The sequence below is a fragment of the Chiloscyllium punctatum genome, chromosome 2 (assembly GCF_047496795.1).
Source record: "Chiloscyllium punctatum isolate Juve2018m chromosome 2, sChiPun1.3, whole genome shotgun sequence".
Lineage (NCBI taxonomy): Eukaryota > Metazoa > Chordata > Chondrichthyes > Orectolobiformes > Hemiscylliidae > Chiloscyllium > Chiloscyllium punctatum.
Genome location: NC_092740.1, coordinates 13,067,930 through 13,087,224, shown reverse-complemented (window position 1 = coordinate 13,087,224; position 19,295 = coordinate 13,067,930). Strand labels below are relative to the sequence as shown.

The 19,295-nt window shown below is 46.6% G+C and overlaps 1 protein-coding gene across 1 annotated transcript in view; it reads right to left on the bottom strand.

The window, feature by feature from the left end:
* Positions 1-18,989, bottom strand: part of LOC140492818 (sialic acid-binding Ig-like lectin 12) — a 36,150-nt gene extending 17,161 nt beyond the window's left edge. Inside the window, exon 1 of the mRNA XM_072591720.1 lies at positions 18,885-18,989. Coding sequence (XP_072447821.1) covers positions 18,885-18,957 — 73 coding nt within the window. The 5' untranslated portion in view covers positions 18,958-18,989. The remainder of the gene's footprint in view (positions 1-18,884) is intronic.
* Positions 18,990-19,295: the final 306 nt, after the last annotated feature.

Below are 19,295 nucleotides of genomic sequence, written 5' to 3'. Positions count from 1 at the left end.
CGCAACCCACCCAGACCCATTCCCCTACATTTACCCCTGCACCTAACACTATGGGCAATTTAGCATGGCCAATTCACCTGACCTGCACATTTTTGGACTGTGGGAGGAAACCAGAGCACCCGGAGGAAACCCACGCAGACACGGGGAGAACGTGCAAACTCCACACAGTCAGTCGCCTGAGGCGGGAATTGAACCCTGGTCTCTGGCGCTGTGAGGCAACAGTGCTAACCACTGTGCCACCGTGCCACCCACATTGTGGGATGCCAAGCAGATTTGTTAGAATGATACTTAGCTCCAAAGGATTAAGGGGAGTAGCTGCATAATCCAAGCTTGTTTAGCATCAAGTGTAGAACTTAATCTTGAATGTATGGCCATAGGAGAGAATGCAGGAAAATAAGAGAAAAGGAGAGAGAGAAGGAGACTAATGAAAGAGTGAGGCCAAAGGGAAAGGGGCAGGGAGAAGGTGAGGAAAGGAGTGAGTAAGAAACAAAGGAAGGAGTGAGAGAGAGGCAAGGAAAAGGCAGAGAAATATGAGAAACAGGAGGAGAATTGGAAAGGACATATTAAGGAGAGAAGAAAGGAAGAAGGAAGGGGAATTGAAAGTGAGAAAAAGAAAACAATGTGACAGGAAAGAGAAGTAGAGAGGGTGAGAAAGACAAAGAAAGAAATGGAGGATTAAATGAAAGGGAAATAATGAGACAGGGATAAAGATAAATAATTAAATAGGACAAGAGGAAGAAAGAGAGAGACAGTTGGTGAGACAGGGAAAGAGAGGGAAAATGAACGGGAAGGAGGAGAAGGAGACTGAGGGAGAGCCTGAGTGAGAGAGAAGATTGAAATCAAGAGCATTGGAGGGATATGGGCCGGGTGTTGGCAGGTGGGACTAGATTGGGTTGGGATATCTGGTCGGCACGGAGGGGTTGGACCGAAGGGTCTGTTTCCATGCTGTACATCTCTATGACTCTATGACTCTAAGTCAGATTTGATGAACTTCCTGAAGTGTTTTGAGGAAGGAACAGACCATGTGAAGAAACGGGAACCTGTCGATGTGATGTAGCTGTATTTCCAGGGGTTTGAGTTTAATGTCAAAGCTAGTTCCAGGTGGCACAAAAAGGAGAAAGGCAACTCACATCAGTCTCTAGCAACAGGAAGCAGCTGCCTGTCTAATGTTGGCAGTGCCCGGATGTAAAATGAGGAAGCCCACGAAACAGAATAAAATGTCCTGATTTTATTTTCTCCTGTCAGCCACATGTCCTGCAGCATCCCAACTCTTCCTCAGCCTTCCTATCATTCCTAAGCAGAAAGGAGGCTGCTTTCCATCTTCCTCCCTATCTTTGCATCATCTGTCCATTTAGCTGGCACACCTTTGATTCCCTCATCTACGTCACAGATATCAGTTGTAAAAGCTTGAGTGCCCAGTACAGATCCCTGTGGGACCCTGTCCATCACAACCTGCCAATCTGAAAAAAAAACAACCATCTATGCACGCTGTCTGTTTCCTGCCAGCCAGCCAATCTTCTACCCTTGTTGGTATGTTACCCTTACACTATGGGTTTCTAGAACAACAAAGAACAAAGCACAACACAGCACAGGAACAGCCCTCCAGGCCTGCACCAACACATTTTGTCCTTCCATTCTAAAACTGTCTTCCCTTCCAGGATCCGTATCCCTCTATTCCCTCCCTATTCATGTATTCCTCCAGGTGCTTCTTGAATGCTGCTATTGTGTCTGCTTCCACCACCTCCTGTGGCAGCATGTTCCAGACACTCACTTTCACCCTTTGTGTGAAAAACTTGCCTCACACATCTCTTTTAAATTCCCCCCTGTCACACTTTGAACCTGTATTCCCTAGTAACTGACCCTCCACCCTGGGAAAAAGCCTCATACTTGCCAATCTATTTATGCCATTCACAATGATACAAACTTCTATCAGGTCACTCCTCAACCTCCTGTGTTTCAATGAAAACATACCCAGTCTAGCCAACCTTTCTTCATAGCTAAAATCCCTCATACCAGGCAATATCCTGGTAAGCCTTTTCTGTATCCTCTCCAAAGCATCCACATCCTTCCAGTAGTGTGGCCTAACTAAAGTTCTATAAAGCTGCAGCAAAACCTGCCTATACCTATCCTGAATGCACTCCTACATTCCACAATAATCTTTTCTGTGAAACTATATCAAGTGCTTTCTAAATCAACAGTAAAGTACATACTCAATGGGCCAAAGGGTCTCTACTGTTTGATTCTATAACAGATTCCCTTTCAACTACAGAGCACATTATTCCTTCAAAGAATTCCAATCTAAACTATAATTCCTGAAGAGAAAAGTCTTTTTTTTAACAGGCCTGAATTTTTTACAGTTTATAAAAATGAGCAAATCTCTTTAATTGCTTAATTTCTTGAGTATATATGTGCAATATGTGATTGATATCGCTGTTAGACTTTCACAGTGAACTTGCGAATAAATAGTCTCTTTGTTTAAACTCATGAAACCTTGCTGCTGTGATTAAATTGAGCACACACTCACATCTTATTTCTCCCAAAACACACTGACTATGGACAGAGAGGGGAAGATTACAAATGTTTTGGTTCTCTCCTGACACTCTCCCATTTTAGGGTAGCATGTTAGCAATAGTCTTGGTTGGCAGTCAGGAAACAGAGAGGAGGCAGAAATACAAACAGAAATTTCTGGGAAAACTCAGCAGATCTGGCAGCATGTGTGGAGAGAAAGCAGTGCTAACATTTCGAACACAGTGACCTTCTTCAGAATGGCAGAAATGAATGATTTTCAATTGGCAAGGTGTAGTGAGTGATGTGCTACAGGAATCAGGGCGGGGGCTTTATCAATTGCAGTTTATATAAACAAATAGAATCATAGAGTCATAGAGATGTACAGCATGGAAACAGACCCTTCGGTCCAACCCGTCCATGCCGACCAGATATCCCAACCCAATCTAGTCCCACCTGCCAGCACCCGGCCCATATCCCTCCAAACCCTTCCTATTCATATATCCATCCAAATGCCTCTTAAATGTTGAAATTGTACCAGCCTCCACCACTTCCTCTGGCAACTCATTCCCAGTTTGCTAAATTTACTGATGTCACAAAGGAATACAGTAAAGGAAAATAAATTACAAAGAGGATATAAGGAGTCTGCAAGGGGAACCTGTTAGGTTCAATAAACAGGCACAAATGTATATTTGTGAGTATATTGTGAGAAAATGACAACTTGCCCAGTTTGGCAGGCAGAAATTTAAAAAGAAGAATGTGACTTAAATGGAGAGAGATCACTAAACGGTGAGGTACAGAGGGATCTGGATCTCCCGATAGGGGAATCGCAGGAGTTTAATCTACAGTTTCAGCAAGTAATAGTGAAGCAAATGGAATATTGTCATTTATTGTGAAGAGGATAGGGTGTAAAAGAGGGAATATTGTGCTGTACTGAGGGCTATTGAGGTCCTGAGTGCATTAACGTGCCCAAATCTTTCAGTTTGATCCAGACCTTACCTGTAAAAGTAGGCAAAATATGAGGCCGTTCCATCTGTATTGAGCCTATCCTGTGATCTTGCTGACACCTTACAGGCTGCAATTCACTCCAAACAATGAGAAGACCTCCTAGACATGTATGGAGATGCCATTGACTTCAAATACATCCCCCGTTCCTCAAATTCAATCTACAAACCCTCAGCTGCTCTTTTAAACACTCTGCAGACAGTATGATCCTGTTCAGCCACACTCTAAATCACTATCGACCTGGTCTCACTCCTTTTATATGATTTAGTTGTTTGTATTTGGTTGGGTGTCTGTTGTCCAGATCCATTACTCTGGCAAATCTCCTGCTCTCCTCTGATGCCTGGTGACATGGACAGTGTACTATCATTCCTGATAAAGGGGCTATGCCCGAAACGTCAACGCTCCTGCTCCTTGGATGCTGCCTGACTGGCTATGCTTTTCCAGCACCACATTTTTCAACAGTGCAGTGTTAGTGCCATTTTCCCAGAGCAGGATCAATGCCTGGTTACATAGTGGGAGATTGTGTCCCTTTATGTCTTCAGCATCACCTCTCCTCAGCTGGGCGGGACAGTGATGTGGTGGGAAATGTCACTGAACCATTGACCCAGCTTAATGTGGAGGGGACAAGGGTTCAAATCTCTCTGATGGCCAACTGATGAAATTTAAAGTGAATTAATCAATTCCATGAAATGGTGACTGCGAAACAATCATCAATTGTTATAAAAACCCATTTGTTTAGGGAAGAAAATCCTTACCTGATCTGACCTACATGTGACTCCAGACCCACAGCAATGTGGTTGACTCTTAACTTCCCTCTGAAGTGGCCTAGCAAGCCACTGGTTCATGGGCAAATAGGGAAGAGCAACAGATGTTGGTCTTGCTAGAAACAGCCACACCCTGATATGCTGCTTCAAACCAGTTGGGTTTCTGCCATTCCTGGGGTTGGGGCTAGCCTGACAATCCATGCGGGGCAGGGGAGTTGGGGCAAGGGTTTGGTGGAGATCATGTGATGGCAACCTCCAGTGATACATACATCCAGAACCATTCTTCATAGCAACACGAGATAGACTTGGTGTCAATTAGCAAACTCATTTGGTGACTAATGCCCATCCAAAGCATCCAGACCTGCCTCCGATCCCCTTCCAGTTCAGGAGAGTTGGTTGCCAATTGGAAGTGGCTCATTTTTTACCTTTAATTCAAAAGGAAAGGTGTATAAAAACAGGGAGATTTTGGTACATCTGTACAAGCACTATTTGGACCACAGCAGGGATCTTGGTCCCCTTACCTAAAGAGAAACTCAGCAGGTCTGGCAGAATCTGTAGGGAGAGAAACAGAGGTAACATTCAATGCCCAGTATGACTCTCCTTCGGAACCATTCATTACGTCTTCCCTCTCTTTTCCCCCTCTCCTCGCCTATTGACCTCCTCTCTCATCTCCATCTTTATTTCCCTTCATCCCTGATCATGGTCTCCAGTTTACAGAGTGATTTGTCTACTGCTGCAAATTCTCCAGATCTCTGTCCCGATGCCCCTTTACCCATGATCTCTGACAGTGAGTAGAATAGAGGCTCTGGCCTTGCCCTGCTCTGTCCCGTTGGATACTTCTGTTTGCTCTCAGCACGGTCCACGTGTAGCAATCAATTCTTTTTATTCCTGAAGTTGAGAGGTGGCTCCTTCTTCACTTATTCTCAACATTTACTACTCGGTCCTGGTTACCCCTGGAGAAGATGGTGGTGAGATGCCTTCTTGAACCCCTGCAGTTCACATGGTTTAGGTGGACCCACAATGTCTTTAGTGAGGAAAGTCCAGGGTTTTGACCCAGCCAAGGTGAAGGAACCGCAATATGTTTCCAAGTCAGGATGGTAAGTGGTTTGAAGGGGAACTTACAGGGGATGGTGTTCATGCCCATTATCAAGGAAGAAATAGCAAGGCATCTCGATAGAAACTGTCCCATTGGGCAGATGCAGCATGGGTTCATGAAGGGCAGGTCATGGTCAACTAATTATTTGGAATTCTATGAAGACATTGCGAGCACCGTGGACAATGGGGATCCAGTAGATGTGGTGTACCTAGATTTCCAATAGGCCTTCTATTAGATGCTGCATGAGAGGCTGCTGCATAAGATAAAGATGTATGGTATTATGGGTAAAATATTATCATGAATAGAGGATTGGTTAACTAACAGAAAGCAAAGTGTGGGGATAAATGAATGCTATTCTGGTTGGCAATCAGTAATTAATGGTGTGCCTCAGGGATCAGTGTTAGGACTACAATTATTCACAATTGACAAAGATGATTTAGAGTTGGGGACCACATGTAGAGTGTCAAAGTTTGCAGATTACACTAAGATGAGTTGCAGAGCAAAAAGGTGTGCAGAGGTCTGTGAAACATTGCAGAGGATACTTTAACGGTGTGGCAAAGTTCTGGCAGATGGAGTTCAATGTTAATAAATGTGAAGTCATCCATTTTGGTAGGAGTAACAGTAAAAAGGACTATTATTTGATTGGTAAAAAGTTGCAGCATGCTGCTGTGCAAAGGGACCTGGGTGTCCTTGTGCATGAAACACAGAAGGTTGGTCTGCAGGTACAACAGGTAATTAGGAAGGCAAATGGAACTTTGTCTTTCATTGCTAAAGGAGTTGAGTTTAAAAGCAGGGGGTTATGTTGCAGCTGCACAGGGAGCTGGTGAGGCCACTCCTGGAGTACTGTGTGCAGTTTTGGTCTCCTTACTTGAGAAAAGATGTACTGGTACAGAGGAGGTTCACTGGGTTGATTCTGGAGTTGAGGGGGTTGGCTTATGAGGAGAGACTGAGTAGACTGGGATTGTATTCATTGGAATTTAGAAGAATTGGGGGAGAATCTTACAGAAACCTATACAGTTATGAAGAGAATAGATTAGATAGACCTAGAGAGGATATTTCCAATGGCGGGGTAAAACTAGGAGAAGAGGGCATAGCCTCAAAATTAGGGAGAACAGATTTAGGGCTGAATTGAGAAGGAATGTCTTTATTCTGAGGGTTGTGAATCTATGGAATTCCCTGCCCAGTGAAGTAGTTGATGCTACTTCAGTAAATGTCTTGAAAGCTAAGGTAGATTTGTTTTTGAACAGTAAAGGAATTAAGGGTTACAGTGAGAGGGTGGGTAAGTGGAGCTGAGTCCATGAACAGATCAGTCATGATCTTATTGAGTGGCAGAGCAGACTCGAGGGGCCAGATGGCCTACTCCTGCTCCTAGTTCGTACGTATCTGCTGCCCTTGTCCTTCTTGGTGAAGTATTCACGCGTTTGGAAGGTGATGCCTGAGTGGTGTTCCCAGCAATTGATTTTGACTGCCATTTGTACCCAGACAGTGGTGAGAATGTGAACAAAGAACAAAGAAAATTTACAGCCCAAGAACAGGCCCTGCGGTTCTCCAAGCCTGAGCCGATCCAAATCTACTGTCTAAACCTGTCTGTCAATTCCTAAGCATCTGTATCCTTCTGCTTCCCACCTACTCATGCATCTGTCCAGACACATCTTAAATGAATCTACCGGCCTGCCTCTACCACCTCTGCTGGCAACGCATTCCAAATGCCCACCACCCTGTGTGTGAAGTACTTGCCGCGTGTATTCCCCTTAAACTTTCTGCCTCTCACCTTGAAAGCGTGACCTCCCGTTATTGGATCCTTCACCCTGGGAAAAAACTTGTCTCTATACACCCTGTCTATACCCTTCATGATTTTGTAAACCTCAATCAGGTCCCCCCCAATCTCCTTTTTTCTAATGAAAATAAACTTAACCTACTCAATCTCTCTTCATAACTCGCACCTTCCATACCAGGCAACATCCTTGTAAACCTTCTCTGCACCCTCTCCAAAGCGTCCACATCCTTTTGGTAATGTGTCGACCAGAACTGTACGCAGTATTCTAAATGCAGCTGAACCAATATCTTGTACAATTTTAATAAGTCTTGCCAGCTCTTATACTCAATACCCCATCCAATGAAGGCATGCATACTATATGCCTTTTGACCATTCTATCCACCTGTGCAGCAACCTTCAGGGTACAATGGACCTGCACTCCCAGATCTCTCTGCCCATCAACTTTTCCCAAGGCTCTTCCATTTATTGTATAATTCACTCTAGAATTAGACTTGCCCAAATGCATCACCTCACATTTGTCTGGATTGAAATCTATCTGACACTTTTCTGCCCAACTCTCCAGTCTATCTATATCCTCCTGTATTCTCTGACAGTCCCTTATGCTTTCTGCTACTCCACCAATCTTTGTGTCATCTGCAAACTTGCTGATCATACACAATGCCCTCTTCCAGATCATTTATGTATATCATAAACAACAGTGGCCCCAACACTGACCCCTGTGGAACACCAGTGGTTACCTTTCTCCATTTCGAGAAACTCCCTTCAATTACTACTCTGTCTCCTGTTGCTCAACCAGTTCTTTATCCACCTCGCTAGAACACCCTGCACACCATGTGACTTCACTTTCTCCATTAGTCTACCATGGGGAACCTTATCAAATGCCTTACTCAAGTCCATGTATATGACATCTACAGCCCTTCCTTCATCTATCAACTTGGTCACTTCCTCAAGTTGGTAAGGCATGACCTCCCCCGCACAAAACCATGTTGCTTATCACTGATAAGCCCATTCTTTTCTAAATATAAATAGATCCTATTCTTCAGTATCCTCTCCAGGAACTTTCCAACCACCGATGACAGGCTCACTGGTCTGTAGTTACCCAGAATATTCCTACTACCCCTGTTGTACAGGGGGACAACATGAGCAACCTCCAGTCCTCCGGCACCACACCTGTATTTAAGGATGCCACAAAGATATCTGTCAGGGTCCCAGCTACTTCCTCTCTCACCTCCCTCAGCAACCTGGGATAGATCCCATCCGGTCCTGGGGATTTGTCCACCTTAACAACCTCTAGCCTACCAACCACATCTTCTCTACTTATGTCAATAAGTAGGACACATGGAAAATGGAATAGTTGGAATAAATAGGTGGCAGGACAGGTTAATAAGGTAGTTAAATGGTGTAAAGGATGGCTGCCTTTTCCAGTTGTGATAGAGATTATAAGAGGAAGAAAGTCATGTTGGTGTTGCACAGAACTTTGGTTAGGTCATTGTTGGAGTGTGTGGTTCTGATCCCCACATTATATGGAGGGAGTGCAGAGGAGATTCACCAGGATGTTGCCTGGGATGGAGGTTGAAGGAGAACCTGGCTGAGATATATAATATGATGAAGATAGTGGATAGAAAGCAGCTGTTACCCTCAGTTGAGCGATCAATACAAGGGACATAATTTGAAGGGAAGAGGTCTAGAGGGGAGTTGAGGAAAGAGTTTTTCACCCAGAGGGTGGTGGGCTCTGGAAATGCACTCCCTCAGAGAGTAGTTGAGGCAGGAAACATCACAACCTTTAAAAAGTACTTGGATGAGCACTTGAATGTCATAATATTCAAGGCTTTGGGCCTAGTATGGGAAAGTGGGGCTCGTATTGGTCGTAGTATTTTATTGGCAGTACAGACTCAATGGGCTGAAGGCCCTCTTCTGCACTGTACAATTTTCTGATTCTACAATAGCAGAGATAATGGTAAATCAGATAAGCACAGGAGGTAGAAATGAATAAAACGTTATATTGAAAGGATGAAAGAGCGATGATTGTAGGAAGGATTCATTGGCCATGGGGGAGTTATAGCTTTACAAGGATGATACCTGGACATCAGGGGTTATGTTATGAACAGATTATAAAAATTAAGCTCAGCTTCTGGTAGAAACTAGAAGGTTAATGGGTGATCTGACTGAAGTCTTCAAGACATTAACAGGAAAAGACAGGGTAGATAAACTATTTGAGAGTGTGTCGCTAGAAAAGCACAGCAGGTCAGGCAGCATCTGAGAAGCAGGAAAATCGACCTTTCAGACTGGAGCCTTTCATCAGAAATGAGGCTGGGAGGCTCGGGGGTGAAGAGATAAATGGGAGGGGGGTGGGACTGGGGAGAAGGTAGCTGAGAGTGCAATAGGTGGATGGAGGTGGGGGTAAAGGTGATAGGTCAGAGAGGAGGGTGGAGCAGATAGTTGGGAAGGAAGATTGGCAAGTAGGACAGGTCAAGAGGATGGTGCTGAGCTGGAAGGTTGGAACTGGAGTAAGGTGGGGGGGAAGGGAAATGAGGAAACTGGTGAAGTCCACATTGATGCTCTGGGGTTGAAGGGTCCCGAGGTGGAAGGTGTAGCTTTAGGGTGCAGGATCTGGAGTGTAGGGAGGTTAGGAACATGGCATCAATCTCAATGGAGGGTGCCTGTAAACAGGAAAGTGGCTTGAAGTGTGTATACTTCAATGCAAGAAGTATACGAAATAAGGTAGGTGAACTTGCAACGTGGGTTGGTACCTGTGATTTCGATGTTGTGGCTATTACGGAGACATGGGTAGAACAGGGACAGGATTGGCTGTTGCAGGTTCCAGAATTTAAATGTTTTAGTAGGGTCAGAGGTGGGGGTAAAAGAGGGGGAGGTGTGGCATTGCTTGTCAAAGATAGTATTACAGCGGTGGAAAGGACGATGGATGAAGACTCGCCATCTGAGGTAGTTTGGGCTGAGGTTAGGAATAGGAAAGGTAAGGTCACCCTGTTAGGAGTTTTCTACAGGCCTCGTAATAGTCCTAGAGACAAAGAAGAAAGGATTGCGAGGATGATTCAGGAGAAGAGTGAAAGTAATAGGGTGGTTATTATGGGGGACTTTAACTTTCCTGATAGTGATTGGGAAAGCTATAGCTCGAGTTCGTTAGATGGGTCGGTGTTTGTCCAATGTGTGCAGGAGGGTTTCCTGACACAATATGTAGACAGGCCAACAAGAAGTGAGGCCATACTGGATTTGGTTCTGGGTAACGAACCAGGACAGGTGTTAGAATTAGAGGTAGGTGAGCACTTTGGGGACAGTGACCACAATTCGGTGACTTTTACTGTAGTGAAGGAGAGGGATAAGTGTGCACTGCAGGGCAAGAGTTATACCTGGGGGCAGGGAAATTATGATGCGGTGAGGCATGACTTAGGATGCATGGCTTGGAAAAGTAGGCTTCAAGGCAAGGGCGTAATTGATATGTGGAGCTTGTTCAAGGAGCAACTATTGAGTGTCCTTGATAAGTATGTACCTGTCAGGCAGGGAGGAAAGGGTCATGTGAGGGAGCCGTGGTTTAATAAGGAATTGGAATCCCTTGTTAAATGGAAGAGGGCGGCCTATGTAAAGATGAGGCGTGAAGGTTCAATTGGGGCGATTGAGTGTTATAAGGTAGCCAGGAAGGATCTGAAGAGAGAGCTAAGAGCAGCAAGGAGGGGACATGAAAAGTCCTTAGTTGGTAGGATTAGGGAAAACCCTAAGGCTTTCTATAGGTATGTCAGGAATAAAAGAATGACTAGGGTAGGAATAGGTCCAGTCAAGAATAGTAGTGGGAAGTTGCGTGTGGAGGCTGAAGAGATTGGGGAGATACTGAATGAATACTTTTCGTCAGTATTCACTCAGGAACAGGACATTGTTGCCGATGTGAATACTGAGTCACAATTAATTAGAATGGATGGCTTTGAGGTATGTAGGGAAGAGGTATTGGAAATTCTGGGAAGGATGAAAACAGATAAGTCCCCTGGGCCTTTATCCTAGGATTCTCTGGGAAGCAAGGGGGGAGATTGCAGAGCCATTGGCCTGGATTTTTATGTCCTCGTTGTCTACAGGAATAGTGCCAGAAGACTGGAGGATAGCAAATGTGGTTCCCTTGTTCAAGAAGGGGAGTAGGGATAACCCTAGTAACTATAGGCCGGTGAGCCTCACTTCTGTTGTGGGCAAAGTCTTAGAGAGAATTGTAAGGGATAGGATTTATGAACATCTGGATAGGAATAATGTGATCAAGGATAGTCAGCATGGTTTTGTGAAGGGCAGGTCGTGCCTCACAAACCTTATTGAGTTCTTTGAGAAGGTGACTAAGGAGGTGGACGAGGGGAAAGCGGTAGATGTTGTGTATATGGATCTTAGTAAGGCGTTTGATAAGGTTCCCCATGGTAGGCTACTGCAAAAAATACGGAGGTATGGCATTGAGGGTGAGTTGGAGGTTTGGATTAGGAATTGGCTGGCTGGAAGAAGAGAGGGTAGTAGTTGATGGTAAAGGTTCATCTTGGAGTGCAGTTACTAGCGGTGTTCCACAGGGATCAGTTTTGGGACCATTGTTGTTGTCATTTTTATAAATGACCTGGAGGAGGGGCTAGAAGGTTGGGTGAGCAAGTTTGCTGATGATACGAAAGTCGGTGGAGTTGTTGACAGTGAGGAAGGATGTGTCAGGTTACAGCAGGATATAGATGAGCTGCAGAGCTGGGCAGAAAGATGGCAAATGGAGTTCAATGTAGCTAAGTGTGAAGTGATTCACTTTGGTAAGAATAACAAAAAGATGGGTTATTGGGCTAATGGTCAGATACTTCGTAGTGTGGATGAGCAGAGGGATCTTGGTGTCCATGTACACAGATCTTTGAAAGTTGTCACCCAGGTAAATAGTGCGGTGAAGAAGGCATATGGCGTACTGGCTTTTATTGGTAGAGGAATTGAGTTCCGGAGTCCTGAGGTCATGTTGCAGTTGTATAAGACTCTGGTGCGGCCGCATCTGAAGTATTGTGTGCAGTTTTGGTCGCCATACTCTAGGAAGGATGTGGAAGCACTGGAACGGGTGCAGAGGAGGTTTACCAGGATGTTGCCTGGTATGGTAGGAAGATCGTATGAGGAAAGGCTGAGGCACTTGGGGCTGTTTTCATCGGAGAAAAGAAGGTTTAGGGGTGACTTGATAGAGGTGTACAAGATGATTAGGGGTTTAGACAGGGTTGACCATGAGTACCTTTTTCCACGTATGGAGTCAGCCATTACGAGGGGGCATAGCTTTAAATTAAGGGGTGGTATGTATAGGACAGATGTTAGGGATAGATTCTTTACTCAGCGAGTCGTGAGTCCACCCTGCCAGTAGCAGTGGTGGACTCTCCCTCTTTATGGGCATTTAAACAAGCATTGGACAGGCATATGGAGGATAGTGGGCTAGTGTAGGTTAGGTGGGCTTGGATCAGTGCAACATCGAGGGCCAAAGGGCCTGTACTGTGCTGTATTCTTCTATGTTCTATGTTCTATGAGGCGTTCTTCCTCCAGGTGTCAGGTGGTCAGGGAGTGGGGATGGAGGAGGCCCAGGACCTGCATGTCCTCGGCAGAGTGGGAGGGGAAGTTGAAATGTTTGGCCACTGGGCGGTGGGGTTGATTGGTGTGGATGTCCTGGAGATGTTCCCTAAAGCTCTCTGCGAGAAGGCATCCAGTCTCCCCGATTTAGAGGAGACCGCATCGGGAGCAACAATAAATGACATTTGTGGATGTGCAGGTGAAACTTTGATGGATGTAGAAGGCTCCTTTGGAGCCTTGGATGGGAGTGAGGGAGGAGGTGTGGGCGCAGGTTTTGCAATTCCTGTGGTGGCAGGGGAAAGTGCCAGGAAGGGAGGGTGGGTTGTTGGGGGGGGCGTGGACCTGACCAGGTAGTCACGGAGGGAACGGTGTTTGTGGAAAGGGGTGGGGAGGGAAATATATCCCTGGTGGTGGGTTCTGTTTGGAAGTGGTGGAAATGTCAGCGGATGATGCGGTTTATGCGAAGATTGGTAGGGTGGAAGGTGAGGACCAGGGCATTCTGTCCTTGTTACAGTTGGAGGGGTGGGGTCTGAGGGCGGAGGTGCGGGAAGTGGATGAGATGCGTTGGAGGGCATCTTCAACCACATGGGAGGGGAAATTTCAGTCTATAATCAAAAAGGCCATCTGGTGTGTTCTGTGGCGGAACTGGTCCTCCTGGGAGCAGATACGGCAGAGGCGGAGGAATTGGGAATACGGGATGGCATTTTTGCAGGAGGTAGGGTGGGAGGAGATGTAATCCAGGTAGCTGTGGGAGTCGGTGGGTTTAAAAAAAAATTGGTGTTGAGTCGATCCTCATGAATGGAGATGAAGAGGTTTAGGAAGGAGAGGGAGGTGTCAGAGATGGTCCAGGTGAATTTAAGGTCGGGGTGGGATGTGTTGGTGAAGTTAATGAACTGGTCGATCTCCTCATTGGAGCACAAGATGGTGCCAATGCAGTCATCAATGTAGCAGAGGAGGTGGGGAGTGGTGCTGGTGTAACTACGGAAGACGGACTGTTCTACGTAGACGACAAAGACGAGATTAGATTATGGACAAGCCCTACTCATACACCGGATCTGCTCAGATGAGGAAGAACGTGACGGACACCTGGAAGTACTCAAGGATGCCCTCACAAGAACGGGGTACGATGCTCAACTCATCGACTACCAGTTCCGACATGCCACAGCAAGGAACCGTAATGACCTCCTCAGGAGACAGACACGTGCTGCAACTGACAGGGTACCCTTCGTTGTTCAGTACTTTCCAGGGGCTGAAAAATTACGCCATGTTCTTCGTGACCTGCAACACATTATCAATGAGGATGAGCACCTCACCAAGCCCTTCCCCACACCTCCACTACTTGCCTTTAAACAACCGCCAAACCTCAAACAGATCATTGTTCGTAGCAAACTGCCCGGCTCTCAGGACAACTCCATACAACTCTGTCACAGTGGACGCTGCAAGACGTGTCAGATTGTGGACATAGATACCACCATTACGCGTGAGAACACCTCCCACCTTGTACATGGCAGGTACTCATGTGACTCAGCCAACGTTGTCTATCTTATACGTTGCAGGCAAGGATGCTCTGAGGCATGGTACATTGGGGAAACCGAGCAAAGGCTATGACAACAGATGAATGGGTACCGCACAACAATCAACAGACAGGAGGGTTCCCTCCCAGTTGGGGAACACTTCAGTGGTCCAGGACATTCAGCCTCGGACCTTCGGGTGACCATCCTCCAAGGTGGACTTCGGGACAGGCAGCAGAGGAAAGTGGCCGAGCAGAGGCTGATAGCTAAGTTCAGTCCCCATAGGGAGGGCCTCAACCGGGACCTTGGGTTCATGTCACATTACAGGTGATCACCATTGTACTACACACACACACAGATATTCCTACACACACACACTCTCACATACACATGGACACAGGTACACACAGACGCGCACACAGACACCCACACACACCCTTATAGACACACACACTCCCACACATGCACCCCCTCACAGACTTAAGACACTGCACTCACTACACACACACACACACACACTTTCTCACACTCACAACCCCCACCCCAGACAGACAGACAAAGATCCACATGCATACATATATTTTGTGGGGTGAATTTGTACTTGCAGAGTTACATTGCACTTTGCTCAAAAACTGCAAACATTCATGTAGAACTCTGAGCTTAAAAACTGCATGAATTTATGTAAAACTCTGTTATCTCACTTTTTAGATTAGAATCAATCTAAATATCAGGTCATAGACAGAGAACACAGGGGGCTAACACCTTCAACATATTCTGGATTAGTGGTGCTGGAAGAGCACAGCAATTCAGGCAGCATCCAAGTAGTTTCGAAATCGACATTTCGGGCAAAATTTGCCCGAAACGTCGATTTTGAAGCTACTTGGATGCTGCCTGAACTGCTGTGCTCTTCCAGCACCACTAATCCAGAATCTGGTTTCCAGCATCTGCAGTCATTGTTTTTACCTTCTGTCTAGCTTTTAGACAGTCTAGTTTTTACATATTGTCTAACTATCACCATTGTTAACAGCTAACCTGAGAATGCAACTTTAAAAAAAAGGGTTTTGTGATTTACACATGAAAGAAGTGAAACTATCACTGTATTCTAACAGATGAAAGGCTTAACAGACAATCAATTTTTCAATGTATAATTTCAGTTACATCACACTGCAAATTTTTGCTATAAATTCTGTGTTATGATCGAACCCTCCACAATCACCTGATGAAGGAGTGTTGCGCCAAAAGCTCGTGTGCTTCCAATTAAACCTGTTGGACTATAACCTGGTGTTGTGTGATTTTTAACTTTGTATAGCCCCAGTCCAACACCGGCATCTCCAAATTAGATTAGATTATTTACAGTGTGGAAAGAGGACCTTCAGCCCAACAAGTCCACACTGACACGCCGAAGCACAACCCACCCAGACCCATTCCCCTACATTTACCCCTTCACCTAACACTACGGGCAAATTTGCGCGGCCAATTCACCCAACCTGCACATTTTTGGATTGTGGGAGGAAACCGGAGCAAACCCACGCAGCCACGGGGAGAATGTGCAAACTCCACACAGAGAGTTGCCTGAGGTGGGAATTGAACCTGGGTCTCTGGCACTGTGAGGCAGCAGTGCTAACCACTGTACCACCATGCCACTAGACAGGCAAAGCTGGGGCCCATGGGGGTGCCCACGGCAATCCGTTTCATCAGAGGAAGTGGGAGGATTGGAAGGAGAAATTGTTGAGGTTGAGGACCAGTTCAGCCAAACAAATAAGAGTGTCAGTGGAAGGGTACTGTTGGGGACATTGGGGAGAGGAAGAAACGGAGGGCTTGGAGGCCATGACCATGATGAGGTTGTGTATGGTCTGGGAGATTTAATCTCCCACCCACAGCTTCCAAACTCAGTTTGGGAACCCCGCACCACCCGATTCTACCTCCTACCCAAGATCCACAAGCCTGACTACCCCAGCCAACCCATCATCTCAGCCTGCTCCCGCCCCACCGAATTCATCTCCACCTATCTCGATACTGTCCTATTCCCCCTGGTCCAGGAACTTCCCACATACATTCAAAACACCACCCACACCCTCCATCTCCTCCAAGACTTCCATTTCCCTGGCCCCCAATACCTCAGCTTCACCATGGATATCCAGTCCCTCGACATCTTCACCATGGACATCCAGTCCCTCTACACCATGACCAGGGCCTCTAAGCCCTCCGTTTCTTCCTCTCCCGACGTCCACCCACTGACATTCTTATTCATTTGGCTGAACTGGTCCTCACCATCAACAATTTCTCTTCTAATCCTCCCTCTAGTCGAAAGGAGTAGCCACGGGCACCCCCCAGGCCCCAGCTATGCATTTCTCTTTGTTGGCTACATAGAACAGTCCATCTTCCTGAGTCACACCGGCACCACTCCCCACCTCTTCCTCTGCTACATTGATGTCTGCATCGATGCTGCCTCGTGCTCCCACGAGGAGGTCGAACAGTTCATCAACTTCTCCAACACATTCCACCCCAACCTTAAATTCACCTGGACCATCTCTGACACCTCGCTCCCCTTCCTCGACCTCTCCATCTCCATCAACGGTGACCGACTCAACACTGATATTTCCTACAAACCCACCGATTCCCACAGCTACCTGGATTACACCTCCTACCACCCTACCTCCTGCAAAAATTCTATCCTGTATTCCCAACTCTACCGCCTCTGCCGTATCTGCTCCCAGGAGGACCAGTTCCACCACAGAACACACCAGAAGGCCTCCTTGATTAAAGACTAAAGTTTCCTCTCCCACGTGGTTGAAGATGCCCTCCAACGCATCTCATCCGCTTCCCGCACCACTGCCCTCGAACCCCAACCTCCAACCGCAACAAAGACAGAACCCCCCCGGTCCTCACCTTCCACCCTACCAACCTCCACATAAATCGCATCATCTGCCGACATTTCCGCCACCTCCAAATGGACCCCACCACCAGGGATATATTTCCCTCCCCACCCCTTTCCACCTTCCGCAAAGACCGTTCCCGCTGTGACTACCTGGTCAGATCCACGCCCCCCCAACAACCCACCCTCCCATCCTGGCACCTTCCCCTGTCACTGCAGGAATTGTAAAACCTGCGCCCACACCTCCTCCCTCACCTCTATCCAGGGCCCTAAAGGAGCCTTCCACATCCATCAAAGTTTTACCTGCACATCCACCAATGTCATTTATTGTATCCATTGCTCCTGATGCAGTCTCCTTTACATTGGGGAGACTGGACATCTCCTAGCAGAGTGCTTTAGGGAACATCTCCGAGACACCCGCACCAATCAACCACATTGCCCTGTGGCCCAACATTTCAACTCCCCCTCCCACTCTGCCGAGAACATGCCGGTGCTGGGCCTCCTCCGCCGCCACTCCCTCACCACCTGATGCCTGGAGGACGAACGCCTCATCTTCTGCCTTGGGACTCTCCAAGCCAGGGCATCAACGTGGACTTCACCAGTTTCCTCATTCCACCTCCCCCCCACCTTACCCCAGTTCCAACCTGTCAGCTCAGCACCGCCCTCATGACCTGTCCCACCTGTCAATCTTCCTTCCCACCTATCCGCTCCAACCTCCTCTCCGACCTATCACCATTACCCCCACCTCCATCCACCTATTGCACTCTCAGCTACCTTCTCCCCAGCCCCACCCCCTCCCATTTGTCTCTCCACCCCCGAGGCTCCCAGCCTCATTCTTGATGAAGGGCTCTGGTCGGAAAGGTTGATTTTTGGATGCTGCCTGATCTGCTGTGCTTTTCCAGCATCACACCCTCAACTGTGATCTTCAGCATCTGCAGACCACACTGTCTCCTAGATAAACTAGGAGATTCTAAAACTAGGGAGTATGTTCCCCCAGCCAGACTGTTCAGGAGAGATGTCAGGAAGACTTCTACACACAAAGAGTGGGAGAGGTTTGGAACTCTCTTCCACAAAGGGCAGTGGACCCTGAATCGATTGTTAATTTTCAATTTGAGATACATAATATTATGGTTAAATAAAGTTAATAAGGGATGTGAGCCAAAGGCAGATATGTGGAGCTTTTGCACACAGATTAGTCATGCTCTCATTGAATAGCAGAACAGGCTTGAAGGGCTGAATGGCCTCCACCTGTTTCTATGTTGTGTGGAGCTCACACACACAAGCATGGACCAATGGCCTGCACAGTCTGATTCCCTGCTGTGTCCCCTGTGTCAGTTAGTTTTGTGATCAGCCCTGACTGCAGAATTCAGTGAGTCAGTGCAGAAACTCAGCAACCCACTGGGATGATACAATCATTAACTGGAAATGTCCTTCACTTCCTTTTCAGTCCTTTATTGAACTAAGCAATAACGATTTGGTTTTCTTATTAATCCAAAGCCCTCCCTTCAGACAGTCGAAGGACAAAGAACCGTCTGACACTCAACATTGAACGTGAACTTTCCCTCGGGTCTGGTAGAGTCCAGACAGTTGGCAAGATGCTTGTAATGAAACTCTGTCACTTTTTCAGAATGGACTTAACTAAGTGAGCAGGACTTTGATATAACTAAGCTGTGAGCATTCGCATACATCTGACATGAACCAATTAACCATTTACTACATTTTCCAGTGACTGGGCTAATTTTTGTCCATTTGAAAAGGGAAACAGATGAACTACAGCTACACATAGGAAGGTGCCCACCTTGAGTGTAGCTGACCTGAGTGGTGATACACAGCAAGACAGCCAGCACGGTCCTCTTCAATCCCTCACTCATTCTTCAGTGCCACGTTCTTCCCTTGACCGAACCTGCTCAGCACTGAAACTAATCCTGAACTGTTTTCCTTCCTCCTGGCTCTCACTCAGTTTTACAACACCACCTATAGCCAGGTACCTTAACCCTTTGATTGCCAGACCCAAATGTGAGATGAATTGACCCTGCGGTTTGTTGACTGGAAGAGGTAACATAGAAACCACAGCAAGTAGGAGAAGGGGTATGCCATTCAGACTTTTGATTCTGCTCCACCATTCAATACATTAAAGAGAGGGTGGGACAAGTCAGGGGTAGACTTTGGCCTCACTGCCTGGGGTTCAAGTTGAATTAATCCATTTCCT